Source organism: Phasianus colchicus, chromosome 17 (assembly GCF_987193195.1).
Source record: "Phasianus colchicus chromosome 17, bPhaCol1.hap1.1, whole genome shotgun sequence".
Taxonomy (NCBI): Eukaryota; Metazoa; Chordata; class Aves; order Galliformes; family Phasianidae; genus Phasianus; species Phasianus colchicus.
This window is the reverse complement of record NC_143452.1, coordinates 13,850,277-13,875,497: the sequence shown is the minus strand read 5'-3', so window position 1 is coordinate 13,875,497 and position 25,221 is coordinate 13,850,277. Positions and strand designations below refer to the sequence as shown.

General features: G+C 38.9%; 2 protein-coding genes across 20 annotated transcripts in view; one reads left to right on the top strand and one right to left on the bottom strand.

Moving 5' to 3' along the window:
* PTPN1 (protein tyrosine phosphatase non-receptor type 1) overlaps positions 1–21,873 on the top strand; it is a 43,016-nt gene extending 21,143 nt beyond the window's left edge. For 2 of the 4 annotated variants that reach the window (XM_031615170.2, XM_090152414.1), the window contains exons 2-9: positions 5,630–5,720; positions 7,227–7,327; positions 9,464–9,562; positions 12,273–12,410; positions 13,701–13,910; positions 14,577–14,738; positions 15,339–15,574; positions 18,311–21,873. In XM_031615170.2, the coding sequence (XP_031471030.1) occupies positions 5,630–5,720; positions 7,227–7,327; positions 9,464–9,562; positions 12,273–12,410; positions 13,701–13,910; positions 14,577–14,738; positions 15,339–15,574; positions 18,311–18,518 (1,245 nt within the window). In that variant the 3' untranslated portion in view covers positions 18,519–21,873. The remainder of the gene's footprint in view (positions 1–5,629; positions 5,721–7,226; positions 7,328–9,463; positions 9,563–12,272; positions 12,411–13,700; positions 13,911–14,576; positions 14,739–15,338; positions 15,575–18,310) is intronic. The other 2 variants (XM_090152416.1, XM_090152415.1) reach the window with 2 other exon arrangements.
* Positions 1–25,221, bottom strand: part of RIPOR3 (RIPOR family member 3) — a 96,069-nt gene that overhangs the window by 16,283 nt on the left and 54,565 nt on the right. For 11 of the 16 annotated variants that reach the window (XM_090152404.1, XM_031614966.2, XM_090152402.1 and 8 more), the window contains 5 exons: positions 25,097–25,187; positions 21,875–23,886; positions 10,303–10,463; positions 8,483–8,681; positions 95–196 (listed from right to left, as the gene is read on the bottom strand). In XM_090152404.1, the coding sequence (XP_090008530.1) occupies positions 23,786–23,886; positions 25,097–25,187 (192 nt within the window). In that variant the 3' untranslated portion in view covers positions 95–196; positions 8,483–8,681; positions 10,303–10,463; positions 21,875–23,785. Of the gene's footprint in view, positions 1–94; positions 197–8,482; positions 8,682–10,302; positions 10,464–13,230; positions 13,262–21,874; positions 23,887–25,096; positions 25,188–25,221 lie in introns of all 16 variants that reach the window. The other 5 variants (XM_090152398.1, XM_090152401.1, XM_090152400.1 and 2 more) reach the window with 5 other exon arrangements.

Sequence of the window (25,221 nt, the reverse complement as noted above, 5' to 3'; positions counted from 1 at the left end):
CAAAACAGCAAAAGTAGAGCGTTACTGCCAACAACTCTGAACTTCTTCTGTTATGGGTCATAACTTTCAAGGACAAACTGTATTTTGAACTTACTGAAATTTGAGAAGTCTCATGTAATTCTTTAACCAAGTAGTAGAGTCAGTCTGATGCTTAGCACGAGTGATCAGTCTCTAGTTACCCCAGTTCTACTGCAACCTTCAAAAAAATCAGAATAGAAAGAAGTTTTTACTCGTGGCAGATAATGACATTGAAGCAATTTGACAATCTGAACAATTGAGTTTTGCAGAATACAGTGATGTATTCCTTTTGACAACATGCTAAATAAATATAGTACTGCTAAAACGGGCACATGGTACAAGTCTGTTAGTTTCTTGCTTCTGAAAGTACTTACCCCAATTTGAGGAGCTGTTTGGATGTTTAGTTGAGCATTTAGTATTTGGTTACCTGCCACAATGAGGTGGGTATGATAAAGAACTGGAGGATTTACTTTAATAATTGGTAAATTTCTAGTTAAGCATGTTGAAGCTAGTCGGTGGTGAGAAGCAATCAGTAATATCTGCTAACTGTAATGAACGCGGGCACAGAAGAAATCAGTACACTTTCCCAAGTGTTGATATGATTTAATAACACAGCCATGCCCAGTTATGTTCTCGGGGGTTATTTCCATGCCTATAACTAGCTGACTGCAGTGTCAGAAGCACTGCTTGCGTTGCATTGCTGCAACCTGTTCCAGATTGCCCACACAGTGCTGAATTAGCAAGGGGCTTTCTAGGAAAACCATGTTGCAAGTGTGTGATTATATATATGTATTTTTTTAACTCACGTAGTAGTGTCGTTGAACTTTAAACAAACTTGTCCCTTTTTCTCTCTCTCTCTTTCCATGCTATTTGGCTTTGGAAAGAAGCTGGGGTACAGCCCACTGACTTCTGTTGAGGCAGATTAATAAATCAATATTACCATTATTTTTCTTGAAAAAAAATTGGAGAGACTAAGTGATTAAAAAAGAAAAGATATCAAAATTATGTTTATTTCAATTATCTGTCTGAAATTCTGCAGCTTAATTCTGACGTTATCTGATGTAAACGTCCATTTATTTATTTGGTCTTTAGATGCACACCAATGATGTTTTTGTTACCTGTAAATTCTATCCCCCTTTCTTGTACCCATCCAAATGTCCTGATACAAGAAGCCCAGTTCTACTTGTCAGTCTGAGTTGTGTGAGATATTGATCTCCATATACTTTTTGTCTGTTTATCTACATATACTTTAGGTCTTAGCAAGGTTCTTTTGCTGCGGAGTCAGTTCACTGCTTCTCAGTGACTAAATTTACTCTCTTAAGCACTGATATGAAGCCATTTTCCAGTTGTGTAAAGTGCCTGTTTATTGTGGATCCCTTAGTAGTAGTATCTGTTTTTCTTGTAGTCCTCTTTGCTGCATCATATAATTGTTTTTTTCCCCATTCTGCAATCAGCCTTTAATGCTGGCTTTAAGAAATCTTTTTTAAGCTCTTAAACTAAAGTTGCTCTTTTGTTTAAGTGGTTTTTTATACGTTTTGAATTGTGTTCCTTAATGTGACTGCCTGAGTAGATAGATTACTGTGTGCCTTTGTAGCTGATGATGAGATCTTAGCAACTGCTGTTTCCTGTCGGAATGACGGAACTGTTAAAATGACAGCATATCATTATCCCAAAGTCTAGACTATTCCAAAATTTATGCTGCTGTGAAATTCCCAGGGAGGCTTTCTGTTGAATCTGAACGCCCTTCAGACTGGTCATGACAGTTTCTCTTCTTGAAATATTGACATGCAAATGTGTGCAAATTGTGACATGCTTGAATAACGAATGTCATGAATGCCTCTTCACGTTGTCTTACCTAGTACTTACTGGAAGATTTAGGGGTATATCTTCCCTTTCTTAACCTCCTGTAGGTTTCTGAACGAGATGAGAAAGGTAGCAGTCAAAAAGTGGCATTATGCTCAGGTTTACATAGGACAAAAGTAGCTCGGGGCTGAGGAAAAGTGGCCAGACCAGGCTGTAAAATGAGGGGGAATCGACTGCTGGTACTGTCGAGTAGTTAGGGGTCACGAGGAATTTTTTGAAGGCTGGGAGGAATGGAAGGAAAGGACTACGTGCTATGGACTGAATTACTAAGATGAGGTTTCAGAAGGGTCAAGCATTCTGGAGGAGGAAGCTTTGGGATAAGGGGCCAAGAACCTCCAGGAGCTTTCTGCTGCACATCTATCCAAGCAAGGATGTGTTGGTGTCCCTGATCACTTCTGTTTGAACAACTCAGCTATCCTTGCATTGTGTCCTTCGTGGCAGGTGAAATGGAAACCATTCACTGCAACTGAGACCGACCTTCTGAAAAGCCTAAATGAACTTCATGTTCCAGTCATTGCCATTCATTTGTATCAGTGAGAACTTTCAATTTGAAGAATAGCACTTCAGCCAAGTTCCTGAATCTACCTCTGAAATTTTCAGGGGTATTTGCACTGGGTATGGGGCTTAAAATCAGGATATGAGTGTTATGGAATGACTCATGTTCATAAACAGAAGCATTTGACCTTGTGAAAGTGTCTTGGGTTTTAGCTCATCTTTATCAAGTGTTACATTGCACAACTTTTTAAATGAAATGTCCTTTTAAAATTACAAGATCTCTGCAATGAGACTGAGTGTGATTAAAGAAGGTGATAAGTAACCTTATCAATACCTGTATCCATCCACTAACTTCAGATCTCGTGGCATGACTGGCTGAATGTAATTCCGTGCATTGAATGAATCTGCTTTCTCCAAAGTGGTGATCCTCTAGTCTGTAACTAGACCTCCACCACCCCACATCAGTAGTTAATCTGACTTGATAGCTGACTCCTAAAGTAACCAATAACAGAGGTTTCTGGGAAACGTATGAGAAGCCTGTAATGTGGTTGTTTTTGTAACTTGTCACTAGAATGCTTCATTCCGATAATCTTTTCTGTTGAAGGCCATCTGATTTCTACCAAAGCCAGCTTAATATTCTGATAGAATCTTATGTTTCTTGTCATTCTAGATGTTCTACCAACTGCTGTAGCCAAAATAAACAACAAAAAACCTCAAGTCACTTTTATTCCATATTGTTGAGAACAGCATGCCCCATCTTTTCAGGCATGGATTCAACCACTGAGATCCAGGCAGGCATGCCCTTTGGGATTTTCTTTTTTATTGGTATTGCATTCAGAAATGAAGTTCTGTATGCTAGTTGGCTTTTCATACAAGGTAGCAGCTTGCCTGCTGCAATATCTTGATCCTTCATTTTCTCCCCCTCATTCCTACCCTTTTGTTTTTATCTCTGTTTTTTGCAACATGCTTCAGGAATATGTAATTTTTTTTAAAGACTGTTTTTGGAAGGCATGTGGGTTATTTCTTTCTTTTCATTTTCTACATGCTTGTTGGTGTTTCACATCTCCTCGACCTCCTTTATCCTTTCTATTCATTTAGGAACTGTAGCATCACAACAACAAAAAACCCACCAGGTATTAGTTAATAACCAGATTTCTACTCCCTCAGCAATGCATTACCAGTCTGAGATCCTTAAATACGTATCTGAATCTGTGGAACAACTCTGAGGCTGGGAGTAAGTAGTGTATAAGTGCATATACACATGAATGCTTAAGTACAGTATTTTTACATTAGAATTCCTTTGCATCGTTTCATTTCTGTAATGAAATGTTTGATTTGTTTCCTATGTTAGAAAACGGATGGTTCTTTTCAGATGTTTTAGTGCCACGAAATGCTACTGCACAGACCAGTGCTGTACCAATTTAACTCTGTATTCACAGCTATAATTCCTAAGGGTTTTTTTTTGTTTTGGTTTGCAATTTGCTGCATTTTAATATGGATCTTAGGAAACCAAATGGTCAACACTTAACTACATAGGCTCTGTGAGAAATACGATCAGAGATCTAGAAGGCCATTTTTCCTTAGTTCCCTATTTTTATCTTTTATTAATCCTGTACAGTCAGTATATAGGAAAGATAAACACCTGCAGAATACAGAATCGCCAATCTAATGTCAGAGATTAATTTACAAAAACAGCCCTTTTAGCTACTTCATGTTTTAGATATTAGATTGTAGTCAAGATCATGTTCTTCAGACAGCATTCTTCATAAGTAGAATTACTGGCAGCCATGCGTTAAGTTATAAAAAAAAGGTAGCAGCTGATGTCAGAACTTATATTAGTGAGGGGCCATTTCAGAATACTGTACTAATTTTTAGCAGGTATATGAAAAATAGAGCTGTTTGCTTAATTTGCAAAATTCACTGTACAGTGGTAATTATTGGTGAATAATGGGGTAATAAAGCAAAAAAGAGGAACTTCAAAATAAACGAATAAATAAATAAATACAAATCTTTAGCACTGTAAGTAATTCTTTCTGCAAAGCTGTGAGGAATAGAAAAGCAGTCCAGTTTGGCCCATATTTCAGCAATTAGATTTTGAGCTGGTATAAAATCCTTCTGCTCTCATGTTGGAAGCTTGCCACAATTTGAGCCAGAGCCTGAGATGATGTGAAAGTATTGTACAGGAGTGCCCAGCCTTTCTGTGCAAGTGATCTGTATCACAGCCCTACAATTGTACTGCATGCAGAAACCCCTGTGCTTCTAACAGCGGTTATAGATGTGTGGGTCAACACCATGCTCAACAGCATGTATGTCTGCATAGATAATTAACATAAACTTGGCTTAGCTTGATGTCTTTAACAAAAATAAATTGCACTTTCTGAAAGGGGGCAAATTAGCTCTGTAATTTGTTTATAATTATGTTTTTGAATGGCCTCTGGGCCGGATTCATTTTTTCATTTAATGTTCATGCACAAGGTATCTGTCTTAGGATTTCATAAACCTAGTTGTGCTATCAAAGTATCAGTTTTACAGTAAATCCATTCCTTTGGCTTTCATTAATTTCAGTTAAATATGACAGCTTTATGGTAAAATTCCTTGTACTGTAGCTTTTAAGAATTGCATGCTTAAAACAGTATTTATTTACATTGTTAAGATGTGTTTCTTATCAACTGGGACTAATATCCAAGGACAGCAGAAATCATCTCAGATAGTTGAGCAATTGCATAGATCTGAAAAAAAAAAACCTGGATAAACTGTAATTGTATGCTTTAGATGATAGATACATTGTAGTTGCTACATTTAGTGTGAGTTGAAGTGGTTTTTTTGCCATTTGCAGCTGATAAGTCAAGATAAAGTTCTGCATGGCCTTAGAAAGACGTGATTGTGGCATGTTGATGTTGACACATCACTTCTGTGTATGCATCTCATCCCAAGGGGTAGACAGATCTTTTCTACCACAATGAATGTTTTCTAATTCTTGATTGGCCAGAGAGAATATTTGATAATTCCCTTGATAATGGTAACATTATTGTAGAGCAGTTCATATGGAAGTGCTTTGCAGCGTTTTCTTGTGTTCTGATAAATTTAAACTCAGTTTTTACTTGAATCCTACAACTGTCACACAATAAAACAAATCATGTGATTCTATGATAAAATATGAAGTCAAATGGCTATTTGTCTTCAAATAGCTAATGGTAGGATGATATTAAATGAATTCATAAATTAAACTTCTTTTTTGGTTGTTTTGCTTCAGGACATCAGGCATGAAGCCAGTGATTTTCCATGTAAAGTGGCCAAACATCCCAGAAACAAAAACAGAAATAGGTACAGAGATGTCAGCCCCTGTAAGTATACTTGCTTTTCCATTGTTTGTAACAGACAATTGGCCTCTAATTATTTCTGGCAGGTAAATGCTCTGTGTAAGATCAAGACTTCTGTTAGATGCATAGAGATCCCAGATCATTATTTCTGTTAATATATAAAATTATGAGATTGATGGCACAGGATGCCATTATATTCATAGGATTGTCGTGTAGGAACATGCAGTAATTCTGTATTTGTGGGTAGAAAACAGAAGAATGGAACTTGTTTTCTCTTATGCTAGGGAAGAGCGGTGGTAGAAGTATTAACAAAAGTAAAAATATCCTTTCTATTGCAGTACACTTACTACAGCATCCTTTTAGTCAATATAGCATAATTGTCTCTAATAGAAGATGGAGAAGTCTTGCATGAAGTGTATGACCACTGGAGATAAATTGAGACAGAGATTGAGATTTGAGATAGAGAAAAGGAAGTTTGCAGAGGTGGTAATCTTAGTGTGAGACCTGTGCTTCTGAAATGATTGTCATTGCATGTTCTGTTGAATTTTGATGAGACTTCAGTCTTTGAGCATGTGTCCTCTGTACAAGGCACTGCAGCAACAGTTCTGTTCAGCATTGCAGGCTGTCTTTCCATCCATGATTCTATGTACAAAGACTACCACGTTCAGACTTCCCTGTGCCTGGCATGCTGACTTTAGAGGTGCTATTGCAGACACTAGAGAAAGTTTGTAACTACTTCGCTGAACTGATTGGCTTCTCTGCACTACATAGTAATAGTCAGGACCCTTCCTTAAAGGTGCAGAACTGGTACCTATTTTAAATACAGTGATTCTGTAGGTTCTGTCTTTGGGCAATTATCTATATTCTATTCAAAGACAAGAGTGTTACTGTGTACCAGCAAATTCTTATATTTTAGGGGCTGAAGGTTATTATCTGTTCACCTTTCTTGTAAAATGTGAAAATTCTTGTCTTTGTGGGTTTCTTCCTGTGTGTGCATTTTTTTCTTCTGTACAGAGCAAATAGAACCTAACAAAAAAGCAGTAACTTTACATTTTCAGTAACTCTTTAATTATTATTTTTAGACATTACTTTGTGCTTATCTGGGGAAAAGTAGAGTAAGAAGTCTTTTGTTTGTTCAATATATGTTTAGTCAGACTTAACAAGCTGATTTTGAATGTTTAAGTTGCAAAAGCTAAGCAGTTGTGTAACTAGATTTATTTTAAAACAGTAACTTAGTAACTGTACAAATGTATCACTGTGATCTGGTTTGCACCTTACCATTGTGAGTACCAGATGTAATTACTTCCTTCTTGTAATGTATTTCCAGAAGACAGAGCTTGATTTGCATTCACTGCTCTGGTATAGTGCTGTTCTTGTAGTACATACATGGTACTTGAAGCTCTGGGGATACCAGAGAACACTTCTGTGATTGAGCTCTTTTCATTCTTCAGGAAAACTCAGCTTTTTTGAGCCTTACATCTAGTGAGGCTGTGCATGTATTCTAACCAGTGTTTCTGATTTATTCTGCAGTTGATCACAGTCGAATTAAGCTAAATCAAGGTGACAATGACTATATCAATGCTAGTTTAATAAAAATGGAAGAGGCACAGAGGAGCTACATCCTTACACAGGTAATTGCTGTCTACACACAATGGAAATACAGGATGATTGGAGTTGTTTTTCAAGGAATTTTAGTCTGTCAGGTTTATGTTGTTTATTTTTAAGCGTACATAAGTAGCCTCGTCTGCTTAAAGATATTGTGTGCATAGAACAACTTTATATAAATGCTGCATGTTTTTCCTTCTTTTTGTCAGTACTGACTGACTTTATATTTTGGTACCAATCTCTCTGACTTCAGGCCCACCTTGGCTTTATAACAGAAGTTAATGTACTTTTACAAATCCACTTATGATATATTGGTTTATGATAAACAACATCAAGATGTAGTTGACATCTATCACATTTCTCCTGCATGGAAGACCAGCACAAAGGCTTTGGACCTTTGGACCATTACAATCTTAAAACTAAAATTCCTGAACAGAAACGTGCTTCACTTAGTGGGAGAATTTCACATTTACAGAAGAATCATATATATAAACTTCAAGATGTTGAAAACATCTATATATATATAATAGGTACTTATTTGTTAGATTGAGTGGAGACAGAAGTTACATAAAATATACTAGAGATTTTCTAACATCTGACCTTCCCTTTAAAATAGTGTTACAATTTGAAAGATTAACAGGGTGGAAGGGCAGTACAGGAATGTAACAGCAAAGGGACCAGCACAGATAGGATGGTATTTCACAGGAAAAGTGAAGGCGTTCACTGGTCTCTGAAAATCTCAACTTGCAGAAAGAAATCCTTCCCCACTGCAGTCAGCCCTTAAATGAGCTTTAAGAGGTGCAGCCAGGCTCCACCCCTTTCACTCACACAGCTGAATTGCCTTCACATGTGCTCCCAGTGCTGACCCGGGCTTTTCCCCAGGTGCTCAATCAGTGGTTCAGGCTGGGACTCAACAGTTCCCATACATATAGGCAGTATGCTTCACCACCTGTTTGTCACTACATGTCCTTCTGAAAATGATGTTAGTATAGCATTCACAAATAACGTACATCCTAAGAACATGTCCTCCAAAAGTGCTGATGCCTTTATCTTTGAAGTGAGAGAGGAAAGCTATGATACCGACTTCAGTGATGGAGATATGGGCAAGGGGGAAATTTGCTGTCTTTCTCTGAATCTGTGACTTACACAATTACGTAACAGTTTCAAAAACACCAAGGTACCTGGTCCTCTTATTGTGACAGCTGGCAACTGTGTCAGAAGTCCTGTTTGTCCTAAACCTTTGGTTTCCTGGAGACAGTCCTGGCCTCTAATCTTGACTTTTTCTTCCTCCCACACTCTAGATAAAGGTAGACTGGGATTAATATTTCCAAGTAAAGGTCAGCAGCTCTTCCTTCTTCTTTGTAGAGAACAAAGATAAATCTGTAATGAAGAAGCAGACAGTGCAGCATTCAATATGAAAATGATTCTGTGCACGTAACTTGCATTTCTCTTATTTAGGACGAGGTAGGCTGATCGCAGACTTGGTAGACTTGTACGTGCAGCTAAGTGGTACTAAAGATTTTTTCTGATCCGCGATTTAATGGATTTGAATGGCTTTTTGAGGGCCCTGGCCAGTTGTTCTGTTTGAGCAAGGTGGTGGTTAGTGATTGTGAGAGGCACAGTGCTACTGGCTATGTTGACCCAAATTCAGAATGGATTTTGGAGTACAGAACAGCAAAATGAATTACCACAGACACGAAGCTATAAGGAAATGTGCTTTGTAAGTAGAGTATAATACTGTAAAGTATCATGAATAACAATGAAGTATTGCAAAAGAATTAAACATGCACATTAATTTTGCTCCTAATCAGTGAGGATTTATTTTCCCATTACTTTCATTTGCCCGCCTAAGAAAATTCTCTCAGCATTTTTCGCTCCCAGTTCTATTCTCACTAATGAGACTTCTTCTCTCTTCCTGTTATGTGTGTGGGGAGGGAAAAGATTAACTGTCCTTTCATGGGAGAATTGGAACCTAAAGCTGCATCACTGCATTCTGTTGTTTTTGGTTTTGTTGTTGATTTTTTTTTTTTTTTTTTTACAGTTTGAGAAGTTGCTTGATACTTGCCTGAATTTATTGCCTAGGGCAGTAACTTTTAACTGGGGAACATTGCTCTGATTTTAACAGAAAATATTGCTTATTTCTGGTTATTCTGTCTCTGCAGGGACCTTTGCCAAATACTTGTGGTCACTTCTGGGAGATGGTTTGGGAACAGAAAAGCCGTGGTGTTGTCATGTTGAACAGAGTGATGGAAAAGGGATCCGTGAGTATTTATCTGGTGTTAGCTATGTGCTCATTGTATGTTTTGCTTTAAATTAAATTGAAAGAAAAAAAAAAAAGGAGAACTGTAATAGAGGTGAAAAATGTGACTGTAAGTAATTTTATCTAACAAATAGTGCTTAGGATTGACTACCCGGTGAATCAGTCTTTTAGTCAGAAAACTATCCAGTCTGTACCTGCAGGTCTTAATTTCTTCTGAATTTGGTTGAAATAAGACGTTAAAACCATCTGTCTCTGCAAAAATGAGTATTTGGTATCTGCTTCTAACCTAGATATCTGAATCTAGTTCTTCTCATATACAAATTGTGCCTCCAGTACACCAAGTGTTTATTCAGAAACAATGTGAAATGGCTTTAGTGTAATTATAGGGCCACCCTGATTCCAAGTTTCCTTCACATAGTAAGAAATCAAATTTTTAAACCTAACTTCAGCATATACTGTTTATGCTTCAGGGTCACTGTTTTATTTAAAAAAAATGTTTCAGGTGTGAGGAAAATGGGGGTACAATTAAAAGCACTTTTCCTGGTGTCTGTGTTAAGCATTGATGTGCCAGTGATGTAGAAGCAGCTGCTAAGCCATGACATGATTTAATTCTGTCACACCTTTTAGGAAGTTTACATTAGACAGGATAGACAGACGATGAAGGGAAACAACAGGTAAACAAATAACTGAGGTTATTTTAAGTAACTAAAGTGATAGATAAAAAGGCTTGGTTCCTCTTACACATGGAGTAGCTGCTGTCCTGAGAGGAAATGTCTCAGCCCTTCTGGGGTTGGTGGAGACAGGAACCATCAAGCATGGAATTAATTCTACATCTGTGGGTTCAGAACTTTGGTTGTATGGGTAACAGCTGCTGTCCTGTGCTCCTCAGGTGGACTTGGCATCTGTGCAAATTTGAGAAAAAAGCTGTTCTAAAAACTGACAGAAATGCAGAGTTATAAGTTAAATGTTACAGTGCAGTCAGTATAAAGATGCTTCAGTGGCATAGTGGGTATGTTGGGTATCTGCTAGTGATAACTGGGTGGTGTGTGGTTTTGCATAATGAGGAAAGAATTCTCAATAATCAGGAAATTTCTTGTGGAATCAGTTGCGTTTTTATTAACTGCAGTCTTGATTATGAGAGTTTTGCTTTTTTGTGTGTGTGTGTGTTGCAAGTGAAACTTAATCTTCAAGATATGCAGTAACTGTAGTTTTCAATAGTTTCTTCCTTTCCAGCCATTCCCACTTATTCTCTGCAGTGTCAATGGTTTCAAAGAAAATGAATTACTATGATCCCTCAGGGCTGGCTGCTAACCCTTCTGAGCAGACAGCAGTGGGGGACCTACAGTAGAGCACAACTAAATACTGTTTACAGGCACATTTGCTAGAGAAATTAGACGTCAGCCATTTGCAGTTTCTTAAACATTAAGACTCAAAAAAGTGCTGAGAATTATAACTGCCTTCTAGACCATGAGAAACTAGAGGATACCATTTGAATAAAAGCTAGAACTAGTCTGGGCAAAACTAGAATTAGTGTACCATTGATTAAAATACTCCGTAGAGTTTTCTTATTTATTAAAATGCTGGCAGAAATTATCCTAGAGGTGAGATTGCTGTTCTTTTCTTACCAATGTTTCTTCACTTCAGCGTTAAATCCATGTTATTTGACCTTCAATAAAAGCTAACCATGTCCAGCCATCCATTCCCATTGAAAGCTGATATATGGACAAGTGGTGGCTGTAGTCTGTTTTCAGAGGAGCAGTGCTTAATGGCAGAAAGAGCAGGACAGTTCCCACAGTCAGAATATCTGTAGTTTTAAATGGCTATAAACTTTCCCATTTGTCTTGCTGGTGAGTTTCTTTTTCTTTAGTTTCAGTTTTTTCCTACACACTGCAAAATCTGCTGCTCGTCTGTTTGGTTGATTTATCTAATGCAGCAGTCTTCTTGCAAAAGTAAGTTCTCTTGGAAAACTTCACTGACAAAATTGAAAGTCAGTCAGAAATAGGTAATGGTTATGTTTGCTGAATGCAAGATTTTTTTGTTAGGTCCTTTACTTTCAAAGTGTGCCATGTAAAATTAAAATGATTGCACTGCTATTTTTACTTTTTGAGGTAAGTGAAAGGAATAACCCAAAATCTCATCTGATGTTATACTTGCAAATTAGTAATGCTGTCATTCTCAAGTAGCTTATCTATTGGATTCATAATTCTTTATGGTACATTCTGCTCTCGTTAACATCTCTTCTTTTGAAATGGAAATATTTCAGTAAGGATAATGCATAAAATGCAGCATAGACTTGAATTCACATTTTGCCATTGTTCTACAGCTTTTATATTTGGAAAGTTACTAGACTTTTTGGGTTGTTGTTAATGGTCTGGTACAAGTTAAAATAAATAATGACTTTGGTGATTTTGATTATATTCCACAGAGGTACAGCCCTGTTGCACACTCTTCCAGCTTCCATGTAGAAGAAAGAGCTCTACTGCCACAAAGCTATCCTCAGTCCTTAGGTATTTTCATGAGTCAGTTGGGGTCAAAATAATTTGACTCGTACCAAAAAAAAAATTACCGAAGATGTGGTTTTGCAGCATAAAGGAAGACTGGTATTTGTCACATTGAAACTCATAATAAAACCAGAGGAATATTTTAAGATAGTTATATTTGCTTTTTATGCAAGTATGAATGATGCATAAATGGTACCCATTTGTTTTTAGATAAAGTGTGCGCAGTACTGGCCACGGAAGGAAGAGAAGGAAATGTTTTTTGAAGATACAAACTTGAAACTAACCTTGATATCAGAAGATATAAAGTCATATTACACAGTACGACAATTAGAATTGGAAAACCTTACAGTAAGTACAGGAACTACTACCAGTCACTTTCTTTAATATCTCTGAGGTGAGACTCACCTCATCACTAAGGTTATGGAAAAGACTGATGTGAAATACAGCACATTTTGTGCTGGAATTGGTGATTCTGTATGGGATGGCTCTTTAATATTGCCTGGTATTGAAGCATTACTCTGACAGTGAACAAACACAAAAACAGTCATTCAAGCAGTGACATCTGATGGAAAGTTCCTGAGTGAAGCTAGCAAGGAATATTATCATTCACTTACACTGAATGTGGGTAACTGAAGATGTCTAAGGTTTCCAGCGGTGCTGAGCTCGGTATGTATGTTGTGGCATTCTAGCAACAGTTCTGTTCTGCCCACATACTGCTCCATACTGGAAGGTATCAATTTTTGCTCAACTGTTAGCATCTTGTGCCAGGAAATGTGAGAAAGCAGATACAAATTTGATTGATCAAGCGATAGCTGAGTAAGGATTTGACTGTTGCAGTTTGTTTGGTGTATTAAGAAGTATGTCTGCCACAGGCATGTTTTGGATGGTTGTACCTCAAAATTCTAACAGGATGTGAACACCACTGAGTCAGTAGTCTTGGAAGAAAGTTTCCAAGTTGGGAATAAAGTGTAAAGGAACACCTGTGATTGTGTGTTTTGTCTGCAGAAAGTGGAACGGGCTTCTGTAGCTTCTCGTACAACATTTTGAGAACTCTTTAAGTGGTATTCTGCCATTATGAACTGGTCAGCAGTAGTGCTAGCTATCTTAGTGCAAGCATTTGAACTATACTGAAAAAAGCATAAGGTAGGTTAAGCATAAATTTACTTACCAGTCTCCTTTGCTCAAAACAGAGTCCTTTTCTAAAAGGGGATAATTGTAATTAGTTTCTTAGCTGAGCAGATGTGAAAGCCCCCTCAGAACATGGAACTTTGTCATTTGAATTTAAGTCAACTATTCTAAAGCTGCAGTGTCCAAGAAGTAGTAGTGCAGTTTGATTATCACACAAAGCTGAGCTGGTGCTCTCCTCTGTATCATAGAAACCAGATTTACTGCTAATATTTTTTCATAGGCACAAATTTGAAATTGACCTACAGCTATAAACAGTTAATGTTTGAAGCTGTATAACTGTCTGACATTTGAAGCTGCCTTCCTTAAGTATGTAGGAGGATATTTGCTAGGAAAATGAACATGTGAGGAACTGTATTTGCTCATTAGAACATTGTTGTAAGCAGCTATGCTTTGAATAGTTTTTGACTTGTGTATTTAGCTAAAAGACTTCATAAGTACTGTCTTTTACAGACGCAGGAAACTAGAGAGATTCTGCACTTTCATTATACTACGTGGCCTGACTTTGGAGTCCCAGAGTCTCCTGCTTCATTCCTCAATTTCTTGTTCAAAGTGAGAGAATCTGGCTCGCTTAACCCTGAGTATGGACCTATTGTGGTGCACTGCAGTGCAGGAATTGGGAGATCAGGAACTTTCTGTCTGGTCGATACGTGTCTTCTGCTGGTAAGAACTACTGTGTCTAGGTGATACGCTGTTTCAGTAGAGCTCCCTTGAAGAGTGTTTTTTCTGGCTTACAGAGAGCTGCGGTATTTTCTGTGGAGCATTCTCACATGTTATTTCTCTTATCTTACTCGTATTCTGGTTTGAGACTGTCTTCCATTTTAAAACTAAGGTAGATCTCATTCTTAACTGGACATTTGAGTCTAGAGAAGAAAACTCTAGTTTTTAGGGTGATTTGCGAGGATAGGCTTTATCCATGTGGTTAAGAAAAACATTAGGTGTTTGCTAAATAAGGTGTCAGCAATCCTTAAACAGTGTAAAATGCACCTACATGTTTTCTTTTACAGAGTCAACTTTACCGTTTAGGCAGGGGAAAATTTTGGTTTTATTCAGCCAATTTGTGAGATCAACTAATACACAGAAGTCAGGCCTAGGTCAGAGTATCTATTTCTTAAACTATTTTACTTATTACATCTGCAAAACAAGAAAGACCAAAAAAGGGGAAAACATACAGGATTATAGAAACCTAGTGCAGTTTTCCATTTCTGTGGTTTTTCTTACTGTATTAATACTTCAATATGTAGGATGGTCTGAAAGCCTTTTTATAAAGCCAGTCATCATATTGAATCTCATCAGAGCGTAAAGTATGTTTCAAATTTTTATCTTCAGATGGACAAACGGAAAGATCCTTCTTCTGTGGATGTTAAACAGGTTCTCCTAGAAATGAGGAAGTACAGAATGGGACTTATACAGACAGCGGATCAGCTTCGTTTCTCCTACTTAGCTGTTATTGAGGGGGCAAAATTCATTATGGGGGATGCTTCAGTGCAAGTGAGTATTATTGACTGCAGAACCAGATGTATAGTAAGCTGCAACACTTTTTTTAATTGTAGCATATAAGTGGGGTCAACAGAACAGAAAGGAGCCTTGAATTACTTTGACTTCAATAAATTCTTATATTATGCAGTACTTGAATACAACATTTTACTACTGACTTCAGAATACTTCCTGTAGCCCTGTAGAGTAATAGGTGGTGCCTGTGTACTTTTCAGCACCTTAACTGAGGTGTAGATTGGCTGCATCTGCCATGTCTTTCATCAGCTTCCTCATATGATAGAAATTTAAGTATTGCAATGAATTCTTACAGCAGAACTAGCAACATTGGTTCTATTTCATGCTATTTCAAATTTCCAGACGTAGATTAAAATTTCTTCCTTTTATAACTGATGTCTTTGGTGTACTGCAGATAGCTTATATTCAGTATTATTTTTGTGTCTTTTTTCCCCCCCCTTTTTTTTTTTCAATGCAAATGAACAGGCATGCTAAAAATAAATGAGAAGGTAGAGTGTAAAGCCCCTGCCAAGTTAAAGTTACAGTAGTTTACATAAAATAAACAATGGAAAACATAACAGGGCATTTCCTTCCCTGAAGGAACAGTGGAAAGAGCTCTCCAATGAAGATCTGGACCCACCACCTGAACATACCCCACCTCCTCCCAGACCACCAAAGAGAACCTCAGAAATGCACAATGGAAGGATGCACGAACATGCAGAATTCTTTCCTAAGCATCAAGTGGTAGAGGAAGAGATTAGATGCTCAGTCAGCACTGCTGAAGAGATGGTTCCGGGTGGCAGAGTTTTTTCATCTGTGCCACTGATCACAGACAGGTAATTCATTTAGTTTCCCACTTCAGCTTGTCCTAAGCTTGTTCATAAGTGGCATTTCATATGGAAAATCCTGAACAGATGTTGACAGAATTAGTATAATAGCAGTTCCAAAACAAAATCTGTGTGTACTTTTCCATAAAGTTCTTCAGCATTTTTTAAAATGAGATTCTACTGTAGTGAGAGAAGCAGAATGAGGTGGCTTGGTCTCTATTTGCATGTGATGTGTACATTACAGTAAGTTACACAGGAGCTCTTTCACTGGAGGTGGAATTAGCCATGGAGCTGAGAGATAGGCTGACCAGCTTTAGCTGTACTTAGAAATGTGAAATTAATTCTTTGTCTGCTTTTGATGAAAGGAGTAGAAGGGGCTCATGAACAGAGAACTTTTCTACCTGTCATTGTAACCTTAATTGTCAGGTGTGACAAATATGTGGAAGTGCTGTGTGAAGTGAGGTCTGACAGTGGAGAAGCCCAGGTTGCTACCTGCTAGCCACTAGATGTCCCTCCTGCCTTATCTGAGTGGTGTGGAGCTAGATGAAGTCAAGCCTAACTGTAAAGTAATTTATTCAGAACAGCCAACAGAAAATAAACTTTTAAAAGTAATTTTCAAAGAACCACCAGAGATGATTAATGAAAAGTTTGATTTTCCCCCACTAGCTGGTCTTCTAAAAAGACATATTCAGCTTCACATCTGGGAATAATTGGAATAAAAATACCAAGTTTTAGTATTTTCTGCAGCACCATAAAGTTTTTTCAACGGATGCAGCTGGCAGACTTGATGTATTTTATTTAATCAGACCAGCAAGGGAGTGAATGACTCTGCAAACAGGAGATTGGTAGTATACGTTCCCAGCAGTCTTCCTTCAAAATAAACCTCCTCTTAATTTCACAGAGCGCACAGAGGCTGCGAACATGAGCTGAACCTGATAGCTCTCCAAATTCTGCAGGAGATAAAAATGCAACTGTTCTTTGCCTGCTTAATGGAAACAATGTTTAAATTGGAGTTTTGTTTTTTAATTCGGTGGGGGAGATTTGAGAAGTGAAATACTCAAATTCCAAAGGCCTTTACTAAAAAGAAAGAAAATCTTTGAAGTAGGAATAGGGAGAAACAAAGATGGGCTTGCTGAGCCTGGAGGAGACCTCAATGCAGCCTTCCAGTATTTAAGAGGGATTATAAAAAGGAGAGGAATTAACTTTTTACTTGGGTAGGTAGAAATAGGACAAGGGGAGGGGTTTTAAGTTTAAGGAGGGTAGGTTTAGATTGGATGTCAGGGGAAATTATTTACAGAGAGAGTGGTGAGGTGCTGTCACAGCTGCCCAGACAGGCAGGATGCTCCATCCCTGGAGGTGTTCAAGGCCAGGCTGGATAAGGCTCTGGGCAACCTGGGCTACTACCAGATCTGGAGGGTGGTGGCCCAACCTGTGGCAGGGGGATTGGAACTTGATGATCCTTGGTGTCTCTTCCAACCCAAGGTATTCTGTGATTCTCTAATTCCATGAAGGTTACAAAGGATAGAAGTGTTACAATAGCAGCACCTTCCTCCTTTCTTCCATCAGTGACAGTTTAGTTGTTACCAGAGTATTTGCCTGGGATGTGAGATAACAGCTAATGCTTTCTGTGCCTAATGAGGAATATGGATTGAAAGCTTGTATCTTTATGTCATTAGCTATATAGATCTGAAATTATCAGTGGATAAATGATTTCCTGGAAATTCTTTACACAGTTTAGTCTAAATGAATATAAGGCATGTCCAGCTCAGAGACATATGTTAATTTTATTACAGGCACCAGTCTGAGGCTGGGGCTGAGTCATCCTCTGGAACTGCTTGTCTTCCTTGTTAATTATGAGGCTGGTTTGGACTAGATATCTGCTTGTTACCTTACTAAAGTGAAATCCGATCTTATGCAGTATTTGACATTAGAAAAGGCTGGGATTTGAATCCTGAGCTCCTTAATTCCATAGCAGTACTGTAGCTGCAAGATGAGGCTTCCTTTTGATCGCTGCTATTGTCCTCATTTCTAGGACAGTGAGTCCAGAAGTGATGCAAGAAAAACATGCTAGACAGGAAGGGGGTGGGCAGGTTGATATGAAAAGATGAGACAGAAAGAGGATGGAATAAGTGGAGCAGTGGACATGGACAAGCTGGCAGAGGTGAGCAAAGAAGAGGCAGAAGCCTTAAGCATGGGCTTCTTTCCTGCCCAAGTAGTCTGTTGCCTAAAATGACAGGCTGCTTCAGCTGCCAGAAGATGTATAGGAAATCCCTGTGCTATGCAGCTCCCAGCTGGTTACCACTCTATTTGTTCTCCCAGCTTGGTGATGTTCTGCTTTCTAAATTCAGATGGAAGAAGCTGTACAGTAGATCTAAAAGTTCCAGTTAAGAAGCCTCTCTGGGTGTCAGTATACTGTCAACATGATGGAGGTTCTTTATCTAGGAAAAAAAAGCATTAAAAGTATTAAAGATGGAGAAGTCTTCAGTTCCATCACAGTGCTCCTTGCTGCTCTTACAGAAACACAAACAAACCATAATTTCATCACTTTCTGACTCTGAGCAGCTGCATGATTTCAGAACCTTCATGTTCTCCTCAGCTGGATGTAGGGTGGCCCTTTCTTGTCTCAGTGCCTGCAGAGGCAGCAGATTTAGGATGAGCAGTGCAAGTAAGAGGTGGTTAAGGCTAGGTCAGCTCATTCTTTAAAGGGAAAATCCAGTATTGAACACTTATTTATTTGTCCTTAAGCACTAGTCAAGACACTGAAATTCGGAGGAGAACTGTTGGTGAAAACCTGCAAGTCTCGACCCACAAAGAAGAGTCAATGAAGTCAGAAAGCATCGAAGAGGATGATGAGAACATGATGACAACTTGGAAGCCATTTCTAGTGAATATATGCATGTTCACTTTCCTCACAGCAGGAGCTTATCTCTGTTACAGGGTATGTTTTCATTGATGGACATGCCAGCACAACTGACCCTGCAGAAAACACCAACGATTTGATCGGTTTGTAATAAGCTTCTGTACAAGAGAGCTTCTTGAGGCACGTGAGCCTTATCTCAGCAGAGATAGATCTTAAGTTGAAAGGCCAGAACTTTGGTTAGGGCTTAAAGAGAGAATTGATGCACTAGGGTTTTATCTAGCCCTGTGGTCCCAAGAACATGATATTCTAATCTCAGGGCCTTAAAATATTCAGGAGTAAGCAGAGAAAATGCCAAATAGTCTGTTTTTCTTTTTTTTTCCTTTTTTTTTTTTTAAACTAAATAATAGAATTACAACACATTGTTGTTTTTAGCCTTTTTTAAAAAGCCAGTTCTTTTTCTTTTGTGTTTCAGAAAAGCTAGGCACAAGCGAAACTTGCTTGTACTCTCCAAGTGTTGTTACCAAATGCATCACTTACATCATTGAGTTCCCCCCCAAAAAAAAGAAAAATAAACCCACATACATGAAGAATGTAAACCTTTTGGAAGGGGTAGGGGGCAGCTATGATTGGGTGGGTTTTTTGTTTGGTTTGATTTTATTTTTTACTTGCTTCATCTGTTAAAGACTGAGTGAGTTGTGGGCAGTGCCTGTGGTATTGATGTATTTAATCTTGGCAAAACTTTTCTGAAAGAGCTTATTGTTTTACGTTGTTTATAGAAACAGGCTTCTGCATTTGCTCAGGGTATGCCAACATGTCCAGCTCTTTTTTTCTTTTTCTTTTCTTTTTTTTTTTTTAAAGAAATGTATCTTCTCATTGACTTTTGTTGCGCTCTACTTGCACATATACCTATTTACATTGCACCATCCTTTGTAAAGCTGTTTTTACATTTGTATTCTGGGTTAGGAAAAATTGAGGGGAGGGAAAGAAACAGGAAAGAAAATTCAACCAAAACATGTCCACCAGCATTTTGAAGCTGTTCAGTTGGCATTCAGAAGGACCAGTTCATAAACCTCGTCATTTGAAATGCAGTTTCAGTCTATATCTGCGTAACAGTGCTTTGTGCCACGGCCAGGAGGTCGTGTACTCAGAGACACTGCAGGTAAAAGCAGGAAAGCACGTCAGGAAAACCAGAGCCTCAATCCTGTGGCAGCTTCCTTAAGACATAGAAAGTTCAACAGAAGACATGTTGGTCTCAGAATGTATCAGCTGGCTGTTGATGCAAGCATTTGTGTGTTTTGCTTATTTTAAAGCAAAGATTTAAAATACTGGTGTAGTTTGGCCTGAAGATAAGCTGTTGGGTGACTGTAGGACAGAGGTGTGTGTGGATAAGCCTGGCACCTCTGCAGACATGGATGTTGCTGTCCTCAGTAAGCTAAGAGATGGGTGGTTTTGTTCTGTGCCGTGCTGTGTCAGGGGTTTGCTCAGCTGGAGCCCAGCACTTGAATAATCTGAGTGCTTGCAAATAAGGATTTGGGTGCATTGGTAGAATTGTGACTGGAAGCTTGCATTGCACTGAGCAGCACTTTTAGTCAATGCTGCTCCTCACATTAGTACCAAATTATTACAACTTAAAGAATAATAGGAAAGAATTATTTGCTGATGTCATGGAACAGAAGAGTTAAATTCACTACTAAAAGGTGTGGTGAATGAAACTAAACCATGTTGGCTGATATGCAACAACGTTGCTAATCAGTTCTTTTGTTTTTAAATGCTTTATGGCACTTAACCACCATTCTCAGTGCAAACATCACTATAGAGTATCTTAAAGTCTCTTTCCGCTCCACGTTTTATTTTTGCAAAGCTGTCCGTAGGTGCAGCTCTTTTCCTTCAGTGAATAAGGAGGTGAAGTGGGGAGAAGGGGAGCTGTTTCTTTTCTGTCTTTTGTTAAGCTTGCATCAAGGGCTTTTCACAAGTACAATACTAAATCCTCAGGTAGTACTGGGAATGGATACTTCACCTGTGAGACTGCTGGTCAGACCAACAGTCTGTACTTTCCAGTACTGGAAAGGAGGAATGCTGTAACCAGTCAATATCTAGTGGTATTACTGGAATCGTGAAAAATGAGTATAGAAAAATGGTAATATGTAACGGCTCATCTGTGTATTTAAGATACAGTGTGCGATTGCTTTCTCTCCACTGTTCTCTCCATCGTCTGGTAGAACGTTGTTCTACAGCAACATTTATACATCATTTGTATTAGAATGCATGTAAAGTCTTCTAGTGTCCTGATTAAATACCATGTGCTTGAAAGGTCAAAGAAGTTCTATTTCTGCTTACTGATGTGCCCAAATTATATTTGCATGAACTGATCATTAAGTGGCTGTGGTTCAAAGGGTGCTGCTGAAAGCATCTTCGTTCAGCGATAGATGGACTTGGTGTTTATCAGATAACATGTACTCGCCTGATACTTGGCATGACTTCCTATTAAATTTCTGCGTATTCAGCGTAACCTGGTTGTTAGCATGGTTCATTTCAGCTGAGTGAGTATAGTACAGACATTCCAGAGTGCGTAGTAAGCTGTATTCACACCTCACATCTGCTTATGGGTGGCAAGCAGGAGTTGGTGACTTCGGGGTGACTTGCTGTGCTGCCTTCAGAGCTGCACTGGAGGACAAAGAAGAACCTTTTTTTGCAAGACTGCCATAGTTGCTTTGGTCTGCAAAGACACAGGTTCTTAAGTGATGTGATTCTCCTCAAAAAAAAAAAAGCCAAACAAAACAAACTGTACTGTTCCCAAGAAGGGATGTTTAGAACTTTAGCCTGGAGAGGGAAGTAAAGCATCCTCCCTTTGAATCCAGCATAATTCAGTTGCACCATGCTTACAAATTACAGCAGTATGAGAAAGTTCCTGCAGAGGAAGTTCTAACACCCTCTTTTCTGCCTGTGTATTTTTCTTGTTTCTGTCACCCGTTCCAAATTCAGGAGAACTTATGCTGTCCCAGTGAGGTGTGGATAGGGCTTATAATACTGAACTGTAAACATTTTTGTTTTGGTGTCCTGTATGTGTACGTAGTAGTTTCGGTGTGTATATACAGTAGCATTTCAAAGTGGGTGTATTGGTTAACCTGTTCTTGGAAAATGGACAAATATCCATGTTAAACTTGTTAGAAAGTTAGTGAGCTGCTCTGCTATCTGCCTTAAGCAAATATTTACGCATCAGGTCTTTCTTTTTTTACAGATCACCATAGAATAAACTTTTTTAAAAAAATAAAAACCAAAAAAGTTAAATGTTTTGGTATAACACATTTTCAGGTATTTTGTCTTTTGTGTAAGTCACTGCAAAGACCTCAGAAGTTATAGTAAAATTGTACAGTTTTCTCAATTTCCCATACAAGTTTTCAGTTGCCATTTTAGTTGTAACAATAAAATTCTTTTTTTAAAGAACGTACCTGAGTCCCATCACTGTGTGTTTCCTCAGAGCTGCCAGCGCCTGCTTTGAATTACTTGCAAATCTGCACTGAACACTGTTTATTTCTCTTCCTGGAAAGGGTTGAAGTGTTACTGTCAGAGCTCACTTATAGGTCAGAGCTCCAGGAAGAGGAGTGCCCCGTTCCGTTCTGCGCCTCTCCCTGCCACGTTTATCCTCCCCTCCGACCCTGAAGCATGCTGGATCAGTAATTGGTGTAATACATACAACACAGTGAGTCCGTTACAAGTTTGTGCAAGAGTTTCTGTTGCGCTTTAGCCAGGGAAGGACTACAGGATCGCAGCACTTCCATGCTGTTTGAATTAACGTAATTACCTTTTTGTTTAGATTTTTAAGAAGGCTACAAATGGAGAAGTGAGCGAAAAGAGAATTTTCAGTAGTTCCACAAAGCGGCGCTGAAGCAGCTGAGGCTGCGCTGCACTCAGAGCCCGCCCGCAGCTCCCCGCCCGCCCCTCTCACCGCCCCTTCCAGCCAAGGGGAAGAGAAGAGTGGGCGGCAGCTGCCGGGGCTGCAGGGAACTTAGCGAGGCAGGGAACGCCTGTCCCGTGCTTGGAAATAAATCTATAAATGAAAAGCGGAGTTACATACATTAAAAGGAGAGTTACAAAATCTATGAGCGACCGCCTCTAAGTGTGGTTGAAGCTTGCTATGCAACAGCATGACCTGAGCACCGCAGTTCAGAGCTCAGGACTGAAGAGCTGCGGGGTTTCAGGATGCTGCACATTCCAAGGGCAATAATGACAGCACAGCAGCCCGGCCTGCTTGGACTGTACGAGCCTGAAGCTGGCAGAGCAGATAGGGACAAAGTGAATGGCCTGGGTACTGGACACACATCCTGACTTGGTATGCAGAACCTTAACTGCGGTTCAGATGCACCTCTCCCCATCATTCTGCCCATACACCATGTGAAGGAGTGCAAGATTTGTCTCAAAAGTTTTATTTGAAGTCCAGAAAGTATGAAATCCAACAAATAAATACTGAATAGAAAAAGTATTATATATAAATATATACACAAAGGCCTTTTCAAGTATTTTACCTGAAGCCAGACTTCACGTCATGGTTACCACCCTCTCCTACACTAAGCGGAGAGTAAGGAGCCTGGCAGTGGGCATGTGATTATACAAATCTTGACCTATGACTAAAGGAATAAAATGCTTTTTTTCCTAAAGAGCTTACACAGCTCTGTTGATATGACAAACTGATTTGTACATGGCTAATATGATAAATAACTTCCCCTTGTAAACTGCAGAGGATATACACTATTTGTCCTTGCCAATCCTTGCTCAAGCCTGTCCTATGATGCACTGCTTTCCAAAAAAAAAAAAAAGAAAAAGAAAAAAAAACAGCTTTTGAAACAATGAGCCATTGTTCCTTCTGCAACAAAATTCTATTAAAAAAAAAGAAACCACCAAGCAATGCTGCTAGATTTTCTAATTCACATGGCAGCTGATGTAAACAACTGGCTGTCAGCAAGGTTCTAGATGGACTATTGGAACACCATCGTTTCATTCCTTACAGAAATGCAAACAGAACAGATGGTACACAACTGAGTTTGTGCGGGGGCAGCCAGTTCTGTGATGTAGGCTTCACTCACACTGCAGACTGATTTGACATTCTTACAAACCCCAGTTTGTTTTTCTCTTCAGCATTTCAGATTATCAATACTGAAAGTGAAAAGAAAAAAAAAAAGTAGATTCCAGTCTATTTGATTTAGATTGCAAACTGTGTCCACTTTGGAAACAACACTAGTGTCGGTAGGCACCATGTACATAGCAGAGTGTAAGTAAAGATGCTGATAAACAATAAAACTAATCCCCCAGGTACCCATAAGTGGCTGTGAGGACAGTATGACTTAGCTCCTTATACTCCACTACTAGAATACTGTGATCTCAATTTCAGCCTCCTGCTGCACAGCATCCCTTAATTCACAGCAAATCCTGTCCATTTTCTCAAAGGCTTGTCGTCCCTTTTCACCTATGAAGAAAGAAAATACATCTCATACTGAGGAAAACAAAGCTGTCAGAAACAACCTGAGAAAAGCAATGGTGAGAAATATTTCTGTTGTGAGAGAGCTAATAAGAACTCTCAGTAGTGACAGATCTCTCTAAAGCAGTGGTGCTCAAAGCCCTGCTACGAGTCACCATGGGAAAACTAAATTTAAAAATTAATCAGGCTCTCTGTAAACATTTCCACATGATTAACAACATGGACATCACAATTGGAAAATGTGTTTTGTAATGCATGTGACTCTTAGTATTTCTGTGAAGTCAGTCTGGAGATTCCCAGAACTGAGCATGACTCTTAAGTATTTTCAGGAAGAACAGAGCAGGGAAATTACCACCATCTCCCAGATAACTGCATCCTCCCTGGGAACTAAGCCTTTCAGATACTTATCCTAGATAACTCTCCTTTGCCTTCAGTAGCAGTACAAATACCAGCCAGTAGCAAAGAACATCAAGATTTGATTAGCAGCTCAACTCCATGGTATGTTCACTGCATTCAGGTGAAGTAACACATACAAAACAATTCTGTCTATACTTAATAACCCTTTGGTATTCAGAATAGAGCAGTTTGTAGAACAGGAATAAGAAAAATACAAGGAGTCAGTCCATTTGCAGGTGGCTAAAGGTGATCAACAGGCTGAAATATTCTGTTGCTGTTGTGATACATAAAAGATCTTCAGTTTAGCTAATGTCACAGAGCTGGAACCAGTGTAATTTTAATCCCTTGGGTCCAAATAGCATTTTTACAAAAGCTAGAAGGGGAAAATTGCTGATGCCAGTACTACCATTAGTAAGTACTCCAGCAGCACTGTCAGCAACTTAAGTGCTTATCTGCCACCCTTCAAAAAATTTAGTGGTCCTTAAAGCACCTTATCCTACAATAATCTTGATCTGGTTTTACAAAGAATAATAGAAGCCTTTGGTTGTTATGTGTGGCACAAAGATGGTTACTGTATGTGGCCCCTTAATGGTATGAAATAGCCACTCATGAAACACTTCCATTGTCTAGGATGTGTTGGGGGGTTGGACTCGATGATCTCTGGAGGTCCCTTCCAACCCCTACAATTCTGTGATTCTGTGTTCAGGCTGTACACCACAAGCAGAGCTTCAGACCTGTTCTGGTTTTGCACCATTTCACACTACTTTTTGGAATCTGCATTTTAAGTTGCATGAAGACTTACCAAAGGACAGCGTTGTTTCCCTGGCTGCATTCCTTACATCCTCTGTTTCAGATTGGCACAGGTGGGCAACCTGCTCAATACTCTCTATGCCCTATTTGAGAGAAGTGCAATGGTAGCCTATCAGC